At 33.2% G+C, this 11,489-nt stretch overlaps 1 protein-coding gene across 1 annotated transcript; it reads right to left on the bottom strand.

Annotated features, from left to right (window-relative positions):
* Positions 1-326: 326 nt before the first annotated feature.
* LOC133204239 (uncharacterized) lies at positions 327-7,870 on the bottom strand. Its single transcript, XM_061339980.1, is given in 5 exon segments — positions 327-5,200; positions 5,792-5,848; positions 6,521-6,586; positions 7,042-7,612; positions 7,778-7,870. Coding segments are annotated over 5 exon segments (5,661 nt in total).
* Between the last annotated feature and the right edge of the window lie 3,619 nt (positions 7,871-11,489).

The raw sequence follows: 11,489 nt of genomic DNA, 5'->3' as shown, positions 1-11,489 counted from the left end.
CAGGACAACGCCTTGGTGGGAGTCCATGGGGCGAATCCCCCGGTAGCAACCGATATTTAGTGATTTTAAGAGTGCATTATGGCTCTTCTTGCTTCACTGTATGTCTTGTAGTTTTTTTTTTTAAATATTACCCTCTATAGATTTAAAAATAACTTTCAGAAATATTTGCCAAAAATAACGCATGATTTTTCTGTGCAAGTGATGAAAACAAGGTAACCCCCCCCCCCCCCCCCCCAATTTGCAGTGACAACTTTTCACATTACTAAATATTTTATCGCTTAATGTACATCACTCCACAAAATCAACGAATATTTACAAATTTTACGTTATCCTTGTTCTAGTTCAGGAACACTCGAGAGATTATTTTCCTCCTCTACCAATTCTACGTTTTTTATGTTATCAAAGTTTACGTGTGACAAAAAAGGCAGTGAATCATAAATAAGTTTTCGAAACCTTTTCTCCACGTTACTTCCAAACTGCAGTTTAGGGTCGTTACTATTTTTATCGAATAGAAGATATCTGGAAGACACATCAATCCATGCTTGTTTGACTACTGTGAACATTTTTTCTGATTTTTCAGATTCCAACAGATTTTCCAGATGTCTATGGCCATATTCATTACAAACATCATATACAGTCTTTCCTTTGTTATTTGTCACTGAGGGAGAGTCTCTATGCATGATAAATATATACCCACGCAAAAGTCTTTCAAGCACTACTAACGGGCTGACTCCTTCTAAAAAGAATGCTGTGTTGAACAATGGGGTTCTTTCCTGTCTGTCCACTGTATATGCTGTGCACTCTTTCACTTCTAAAAGTTTCAATATGCATAATAATCTACTAAACTTTTCGTTTTTGGCGGCAAGATTTAACGGTGTGTAACCTTCTGTGTTCTTTTCCATTACTGGAATTCTGCGACCACTATCAATAAACAAAGAAAGTAGAGCGCTCGCGGCAATATCATTTTTTGCGGCTCCAACACAGTGGTGAAGGACGGTGTATTTTCTTCTGTCTGTCAGAAACAAGTCTGTCTTTGCTTTCAAAAGTTCAGTTACCGTACCTGCACGATCCCTGAGACAATGAACAGCAAGCATTATTGGCGTTTCTAGCATATCATTTTGGACATCAACAGAGGCATCACATTTCAGCATCTTCTTTACTATAGTACATACATCAGTGTCATCTCTATCAGATTTCAAGACCAAATGTAATGCTGTATTTCCTTCAGAATCAGGTGTATTTATACAGCATTTGCTTACTCGTACAAAACTTCGCACACAGGAAACACTAGCATTCCCTTCAATAGCAATGTGCAAAGGAATTTGTCCATTCTTGCTTTTTTGGTCAATTGAAAAAGATTTTAGAAGACCATCAAATACTTTGTCACGTTCAGCTTTTGGTTGACTTTTTGGATCATAGCTGATGGAGGCCAAATATTGGAAAAGGTTTCGTTTTGGTTTAGTCCGAGGAAAAATGTTTTGCTCCAAATATCTAACCAGCTCCTCATAGAGATAGTTTTTCAGGGTGATACATTCCAATAAACCATCTATGTCTAGATCCTCCAAATGTTTACTTTCTTCCAGTAAGAATACAAGTGTGTCAAAATTCTTAACGGAGTATCTAAAAGCCATATCAATGCAAGTTAGTCCATTTTTATCTTTCTTATCAACATCCACACCAAGTCTAACAAGGCGTTCGCAAACAGCACGTGTTTTTTCATCTGCAAGACGAGAGCTTGCACAGTAGTGAAGATACGTCCGTTGTTTTTCATCAATTGGGAAATCTAAGTCCACTGTTGCAATATCTAGAATTTTCTGAACAATTTCAACTCTAAGATCAAGGACATGCTTAGATCGCACATCTTTTCTTCTTGTGTTATATTGTTCCGGAGATTCCTCTGTTGTCATTTTCTTTGTCATTGCTTCAGATGGAAACTCTATAGGGTCCAAAGGTTCAAAAACGAATGATCTACTTGTCATAAATTGCATTGCTAGTGCTAGAGGTGACTGTGTGTCCTTGTCTTCGAGTTCATCATGAACAGAAGGGCTTTTCGCAAGAAGTAAATTGAGAGCAGACTCACGAATGCTAAATTCAGTGTCAGCTGAAATTAAATAAAATAGAGCATTTTTCCCATGGCCGTCTTTTGCATTTATGTCAATGTCTGTGTTTAGTAAGTAGTCAAGGAGGTTGACCATGTTTGGGCACTTCTGTACAGCTGTTATTATCAGTGTCTGGTCATTTTGATCTTTCGTTGAAATTTGGAACTTTTCGTCGCCATTTGATATCAAGTGCATCAGAGCTTGAATCTTGATACTTTCATTAATATCTTCTACTATGCATGCATGAAGGGGATATGGACATGAATCATGTTGAGCAATCTGTTTTAAAATATCATGATAATCTGTATTTTCCATTGCCAACCTGAAAGCAGAAATGCCAGTTTTATCACAGGAAAGCACATTCAATTTTTTTGATTTTAAAAGAACCCTTACAATTTCTTCCTTTGCAATTTCTTTATCATAAGTGGCTGTTAAAGCAACGTGAAGTGCCGTTTTTCCATGCACATCTGCTTCTCGTAAATCTATCTGTGCATCTATGAGGAATCTCAGAATACTTGTTCTCGGATTTTGCCTTTTTAATTCTACAAAAATAGGATTATTGCCGTAATCATCAGTTTTATTGATATCTGCGCCATGCTTTATCAAAAGCTCAAGATAAGGTACAATTGGCAAGTCTTCTTCGTAGTTCTGGAGAAGGAGTGTGTGTAAGCAGGTTCTCCCAAGAATGTCTTGTGCATTTGGATTTGCCCTGTAATGTAATAGGCTTTTAACAACATCTTTTGATGGGCTAAACTTGCTGATCTCAATCATGAGTGGTGTCTCTCCCTTTTTATTTCTCATATTAATGGCAATGCCTTTGGCATATAATCTGCCTATCATCTGCAAGAGGACATTTTGATTTTCCAATTGTTCATATGCATCATCATGATGATCTCCAGCAGTTACTTCTTCTGGGTACATTGTTAATATTTCATCCTTGTTTACATCCACTTCTTCCTCTGGATGATAGATGTCACATCTGTCAATGTGTCCTTCAAAGGATTTCGGATGATAAACTTTGAATTTTATAAGAAAATGGAGGATTGAATCTCCATTATCATCAGTAATATTTAATGGATTTTGGCGGTTCATTTCAGAATACTTTCTGATTTCAGAAAGTGAACAGTAGGCATCTATCAATCCATTCGTTATTTCAAGGCTAGGAATTTTAACTAAATTAAGTAAAATTCTTTCATAAGACCCATGTTCACTTATGGAACCGTCAATACTTTTCACTATGTCTTCATAGAATGTTCTCTCTCCAACTGCTAATATTTGATTATAATTCAAAGTATCCTTCGTATCATTTGTGTCTGACGTAATTCTAATTGCATCAAATGCAAGAATAGCTTCCAGAATTTCTGAACAACAGATTTGTGGCTCTTCAAAGCAAGCATGCAAAAATGGCCATCCTCTCCAACATGTAAATGAGAATATTGCTTTTTTCTCTATCAAAAGTCGTATGGCATCCTCATTTCTGGCTCTTAAAGCTTCAAGCAAAGGAGATGCATACTTCTGGATTGACTCTTTAATTGTAGAACACTTTCTTTCTCTACAGAAATTTTGAATTTCTTTGTTTGAATATCGTTCTAAAATGTACTCAGTTATTTGTATTTTTTCTTTCGAAGCACAGGAAGCCATCAGAGAATAAGCACACTGTATGAAAACTTCTGAATCTGAACACACAGTATTAAATACTTCATGCTTTAAGAGTTCAAGAACTGTGTCCGGACAGGCTGACGACGTGAACCAGTACACGAAAGGAAATCCATCTGTATGTTCAGCCTTCAAAAGCTTTTGAAAACAGTGTGTATCTTTTGTAATTTTCTCTAAGAACACAGCAGAAAAATTCTCGATTTTAAATCCATCATACTTGCAAATTTCACAGATGCTACCTTGTCTTTCTATGATGTCTTGCAAAAGTCGTCCTGCTAGACTTTCAATCAAATTAGGTGTCAAAGGTGGCAAACATTTGTCTTCGTCATCTTCCAAGTTCATTTTCTTAAATAAAATATGCATCGGCAAAATTTCTATAGCTTTCTTTGTATATTTTTCTATAAAGTAATTTTCCACAGCTTCTCTTACACTTGGGTGAATAAATTTATAAGCACCATCTAATTCTCTCAGATACACCTCGAGATGTTCTGCTGCAGCCTCGGGCAAATTCTTAACTTCTGTCTTTTTAAGCGATAACTCCCGAGTAAGACCCAGATTAAAAAGAATTTCCCAACACTGATCATCATCATCATACTGCAGAGTTACTTTTTGCATTTCAGAAAGTAGTAATAAAATAAAAAGCATTCCTGTGCGCCTTGAGAAATCATCCTCTATTATCTCCGAAAGTCTACTGTTCAAATATTGATGGGGATTTGAGAAGAACTCTGTGCCATCTCTTCTATATCCTTTGTCACAAGCAAATAATCGGGCACATAAGGGGTATCCAAATGGAGGACAGGACTCGAAAATACTTCTCCATTCTTCCTCTGAAAAGGTGTGTTCTTGAATCTTCTTTTCTTGATATGCAAACCTGATTTTAGCTTCCAATATTTGTCGTTTTTCTTTGTTACTCAAACTAAAGCCATCGGCGTCAATATTCAAAACATAATTTTTCAGTAAAGATTTATTTTTTCTCATTTTCTTTTTTGCAACATCGAGTGCATGCGGTCTAGTTGTCATGACAAAATACGTTATAAATTTTGGACCCTCATCATTTGTATCATACTCCACATTACCAGTCCTGCCCAATGTCTGTTGGTTACTTTTAGAACCAACTAATTTTTGGATGTAATCAAAACTTGTCCACCAATCAGCCAAATCAGTATCAGAGCAGTCGAAAACATTGTCAATAAAGAACATTTGTTTCTTTTGGGGGTTATTTAAGGTTTCAAATTCATTAGCACGTTTCACTTTGCGCACTAAGAAATGTTTCAAATTCTTCAACATTAGATGATTTGCAATCTCTGTTTTTCCCGTCCCTTGTTTCCCTACAATTATGGCACATTTGTTCTGCTTCAAAAACCTTTCTACCTCTTGAAATACTCTTGTTTCCACATAAAAATGATTTTCCTTCACAAATTCTGCTAGATAGTGTTCTGTCTGAGCTGTAACATAAAATAAATAAATTTAATAATCTTCTTGGGATTCGAAAATTGATAAAAAAAATCTATGAAAATGTACCGCAGTATACAATTTATTAAAACAGATCACTTTACATACATAAAACAGTCAAAAATCTCCAAATGATCAGATACAGACTGTCGTACCTTGCTAACAAATATTAAAAAAAGCAACTGACACGAGACTTTTGTACCAAGATACTCATTGAAATGAATCACCTTTCTCTTTCTGACAAAAGGAATTAAGATAAACAAAACCCTTCAATGAAGCTTCAGCTTAATGTGACAATGATTTAAAAAAATCAACTTATCCATGGTCTTATCATAATAATGTTTTATAGGCAGAAACAAAGATTCTTATCCCCACTTTTGCCCCCAGAGGATGATAACATATTTGGTATCAGGGTTGTATTCAACTGGTTGTAAAAATTACAAAGTTCTGTCATTATTTGCATAATTTTACGGCCAGACCCTCAAACGTGCGAGATTTCTGGAAGTCATGAATGTTTGAGAGTGTTTTTTTTAACGCAAAACAATAAAAACGAGCCCCTACGAAGATTTGTATATTTATCTTACCAATATTTGAGTCCTGATGTCTGTACTCATCCACATTGAACTTTGACCTACTTGACCCTTAAATAATATCAAAAGTAATTAATGTACTACACATTGAGATATTAATCATAAAAAAGAGAAACACATATATTTCAATAATATATATGAACATTCATTTGGTGGTGGAGGTGGGAGGTCTTAACATTTAGACATCACTTGATTAAGGTCCTGCAATGTAATATGTCGCACATGCATGTTCTTTTATCTAAAATGATTCAAAGCCTTTATTTTCATTTTGTGTTCACTAATTATTTTGTCCAAACAAAACAAATGATTTTCAATAATCATAAACATAATTATTTTTCTTAACATCAAATATAACTTATGATGTCAAAATTAACAATATTCAATTCCATAGAAAGATTAATTTGAAGAAAATATTAAATTTAAATAGTTAAAAGTTGTTTGAAATTTAGTAACTATAGTCTGTAACTTTGGGCATGATTAAACATTTCTCCATTCAAACATTTCTGGGACTAAGAATGTCATTGTTGCATTCAGTTGTTTTTGAAGGGAAAATCCCTCTTATTCTCTCAATCCCTATTTTTTAAAGGGTAAATGGGAATAGAGAAAAGGATTCTGGGATTTTAGTCCTGTTTGAGCTTAATCCAGCTCTACAAAGCGTATCTACCAATTGAGATTACATAATTTAAATTTCAAAAATAATTTCATAAAATATTAACACCATACCCCAAAATTTTTTCCTGTATTCTCTCCTTATGCTAAGTAATTCTTCCAACTTGTTATCTGTCTCAACTGTAATAAAAAAAAGCAAACTATAAACCAGCTATTATTCTCAACAGCCTTTATTCATGATTTGCCCTTTTATAATCGATCCACAACTGACTGAGGAAATATTCAACACAAATTCGTTAAAATAAATAGTTTGCGAGAAGAAATATTCATGAGTAAAACAAGATCACAAGACTCGCTGCTATTCTCACACACAAATAAAAGTTGATTTATATAATTATGTACCTGTAATTAAGTTCCATGAATGAATCTTTCCTTACCTACATGTATATATGTAATTTACTTTAATACTGCACCAAAGGGCTGCTTTTAAAATATTTAAAATACTTTTTAACAATACTGGAACAAATCTAAAGTTTAATTCAAAGTAAATTGATCTGACTTACCTGTCATTTCATATGCTTCCATCAACCGTTTTTCCATATCTGCCATATGCTTTAAAAAGGTTGTTGTTTTTCAATCTATGTTTGGATTTTCTATTAATTTCTTCATTTCGTCCATGTAACAAATACAAACAATGGAAGGGTCTACGTTTTCGTCTATTTTTTTCACTGCTACTTCAACTTGCGACAATATATAATTGAAAATAGTGTCATCTACCTTTGCAGATGTATTGTGTGCAAAAAATTCATTTCTACACTGCCTTATTCTTTCTAAGGCAGCTAGAAGGCTAAAATCATTACCATCTGGAATCTTGCCCCACTTATCTTGCTTGTACATGTATTCATCTTGCTCTATTTGAAAAGGGCAGACCTTTCTCATTATAATGTACATTAATGAGAAGTCAAGATTACGGTATCTTACAAGCTCATTGTTTGGAGGCAATATTACTTTTTTCTGAGCATCATGAAGGCTCTTAAGTTTGTTTAATTCATTTCTTTTCTCATAAATTTTCTTGGTAATAATAGCTTCTCCTCCTTTAATTTTGCATCGCAGTTAGTCTTTCATAGCATCACTACATACGTCAAGCAGAATGCGTGCTAATAAGCAGAAGTTTTTTTGTTCCTGGCGTTGCTTGATAATGTGAAGCTTTTAAGGGTGGGGAACCCATTGCTGCCTGTGCATGAACTGATTGTTGCCGTGTAAGTAGCCTGCAATTCAAAACAAAAATGGGTTGTTATATATTTTTTTTTAAATTACCATCTAATTTTGTGGAACAATCACATTGATGGTATTAATCTATGATTTACTTACATTAAGAGTCACATTCCTTTTGAGAAATGGGAGTATATCATTTAAGTGTAACCAGTGTTTCTGTATGTGTTTAATATTTCGTTCAGCCATCATGTTCGAAGAGAAACATTAAACATTTTGAATTCCTACTGCGGACCATTTTCAGTACTGGTGATGGGAAATGAACAGATATGAATGTACTAAACACAAGCTTTCTACATGTTACTTTTGTCTCAGTGAATACAAAGGAGATAATGTTCACTTTAGATTGAATTTTTCCCCATGGAGATATTTTAACATTTTTTTTAAAAAAAGGGACTTAGATGTTCCCTGCTAAGGCACAATCAAAACGTACATGTAGCTTATGTCATATTCTTCATATACATAAGCATCACATTCATAAACGCACTGTGTATTGCTTGTCAAAAACTGGATATGAGCCATTGAAGTATATAAAAAGTATATAATGTAGGTCAAAAGTAGCACTTCATCTAAGCATCAGACAAAAGCATTTTAAAACCACAGCATGAGCAGGTTTGGTTTGTATAATACTTGTCATGATAACAGGTACAAATATGTTGCCAATACATGATGATTAAAATCAGCTGTTCTGAAACAATACTTCGTATATACAGGTGTCTTATCAGAACAGCTGATTTTAATCAGTTTGAACCCACTGCTCATCAATACATATACTTGCAATACACTGTTTTTTTAGGCTTTAGTTATATTTGAGGTAGAGTTTACAGCTATCAAATTCAACCTGAAATATATATGTCCATAGGACGTGAATACTCTGCTTAGGGTTCCTTAGTAATTGCAAAATTGTATATGAAGTGTGATGAAAAAATCTTTAATAGTGTCTTTAAAAATGAGTTTTAGAAACTATAAATAGTAAAGTCAAATGTCATTTGGGGGGGGGGATGTAAAGGTAAAAAATAATTGGACACAGATGATAAACTCTCACCAAATTATGTGTGGATGCAAAAGCTTACATAAAAATATCTTGAATAGTTTCTTTCAAACTATGCTTAATGCAAATTTAAGAAAAGTGAGGTCAAGATCAAAGAGAAGGTAAAGATTAAAAAAACAAGAGGCTCATAACCCACAATGCTCACCTGAGCCAATATGGCCATGCTGTTCTTCAGCAGCAGATTTTTCATTAAATATTCATATGAAAAAAAAAATTGGTCCCTGTTGAGACCCCAACCTAACTACAGACTCGTGATTTTTAAAGATATAGCTCCACCCTACCCCTCAGGATTATAATTTGAACAAACGTGAATTTACACTTCCATATCAATATGAATTAACATCACACGGCCATGATTTTCTTTAGAAGAAGACTTTTTGAAAGATTTTTTCTATATATCCCGATGTAAAACTTTGATCCCCCATTGGGACCCCATTCCAACTCGGGGGTTGATTTGATTTGAACAAAAAAACTTGAATGTTTACCATGTAAAGGATGTTTCATTCAAGTTTTAATTTTTATTTAGGCCCATTGGTTGTTTAACAGTACATTTTTACAAGATGCCACCAATTTTTCACTAATTCTTAATTATATTCTCTTGAAAGGGGTTTAACCCTTCCTTTGAGCAAACTTAATTGTATCCCCTTCACCCAAGGATGCTCTGTGGCAAGTTTGTATGAAATTGATTTGTCAGCATGGCATAGCTTCTATACTACATATAATATAAAGTGGGTTGATGATATAAAGAATAGACTAAATATTATATAAAGTGGACTTAATGATATAAAGAATAGACTAAATAATATATAAAGTGGACTTAATGAAATAAAGAATAACTACATAATATATAAAGTGGACTTATAATTAATTATATAAAGAATAGACTACTTATTATATAAAGTGGACTTAATGATATAAAGAATAGGCTGCATAATATATAATGTGAAGTTAATGATATAAAGAATAGACTACATAATATATAAAGTAGACTTAATGATATAAAGAATAGACTGCATAATATGTAAAGCGAACTTAGTGATATAAAGAAAAGCCTACATATTATATAAAATGGACTTAATGATATAAAGGATAGACTTAATGTTATATCGAATTGACACTATGATGCATATTTTGTACCCTTAAGACAGCTGTGGCATTCCATAGTAAAAGTCAGCGCTTCTCGCAAAAGTCCAGCTGTGCATAGTTCAGTAAAATGCATGGAAAAATATAAGGGCACAAATTCAATTTAAAAATATGAAAAACGGACATGTATAACTTTTTTCAGGCATGTCGATTGCTTTCTTATCTTCTATTAAATTTAGTAAGATTAAATATTAATTCATGTATGAATTAATTTTTAAGATAAACAGAGCTTGCTTCAGAAGACAATTGTGACAATAAAAAAAAAACAAGATACGGTTTCAATACAAATCTTGCCCTGTGTTTTTCTTAAAAATGAAAGTGATTTATAAAATTTAAACTCATACTTTCTAAATCATTGAAATTCCATGCAGAAAGATATTGCAAATCATTTTTCTCACATGACCTTTTAAATGCTAATTGTGACGTCATAAACATGTGCATTTTTCCCGTATTTTCTTAAAAAGTTGCAGAAGACACCAATTTCACATGGAAATTTCTTTCAGATAATATTGTCCACAGGCATCGCCCACAAAGATTTTGAGATATGTGATTTTTCAAAGAATTTTACACAACATATCCGAAAATTATAGTGGGCGACAGCTGTAGACACTATTTTCTTAAGAAAAATAACCCATGAAATGGGTCATTTTAGGCTTTTTCTGTTTAAAAGAGAGAAATGCATCAAATTGATGAAGTCATATTTCCAGAATGGTACTCCTTCATGGCATATTCTTTCCTGATTTATCATATTCATATACTCAACTAATATTTAAGCCAGTTTCTAAACTTTTTGAAGACATTAAATTTTTAGGACATAATAAAGTCAAAACTGTACCTTCTTCTTTAATTAGGCCCTATTTTTGTTGAACGAGCTAGGACTCTGAAAACACCAAACACTTTAAAATTACAGTATGATTAAAAATTATTTGACAATTATTTCAAGGGGGATGGGAAAGGTTGGGATTAAAGGACAAGTTTCTTTCCTGATAATTCTTCTATACATAATTTTCCGGCTTACCATTGCACACAGGGTCCTTGCTCCGTGTTTCAATCAGGGGACTGAAAAGTAATTTCTTCGTGAATTTACATAGAAATTTAATAAGTAATTTCCATTAATCATCATCCAATAAAATCTAAATGTACAACAAAAATCCCTTATTAATTACCATGAAAAGAAGAAAGAGATTTTTAATATACTTTTTAAAACTTGAAATGAAGAACCCCCCCCCCCCCCCCCTCAGGCAGAAAGTGCGGGGACGTTAAATTTCATTCATCTACAGTACCTGGTTACAACTGCCCGTAAGTGAGTCATAAATATATTTTTCCACTTTGTAGTGTATTTCATTTTAAAATTCATTTTTCTACATTTTATTACATAGTTATTTGTTGCTCATTTTTATGACTAAAACACCATAAAATGTGGATTCTTTGAAGTTTCCTCACACAATTTCAAAATAATTCAATCCATATATCACAAGTCAAATGCGGGAATAAAATTTCACAACTCTTATTTATTAAAAAATCATAGTAATTTCAAGTAAAAGAAATTTTTGTCTTGACGATTACATAAATCAGTTTCTGTGATTTGTATATCATTTTGTTTCGCAATTTAAAACT

Source organism: Saccostrea echinata, unplaced genomic scaffold, assembly GCF_033153115.1.
Source record: "Saccostrea echinata isolate AGI-Se365-2 ecotype Australia unplaced genomic scaffold, CSIRO_AGI_Sech_v1 ptg000052l, whole genome shotgun sequence".
Taxonomy (NCBI): Eukaryota; Metazoa; Mollusca; class Bivalvia; order Ostreida; family Ostreidae; genus Saccostrea; species Saccostrea echinata.
Note: the sequence above shows the minus strand (reverse complement) of the source record. Positions and strands in the feature narration are given on the sequence as shown.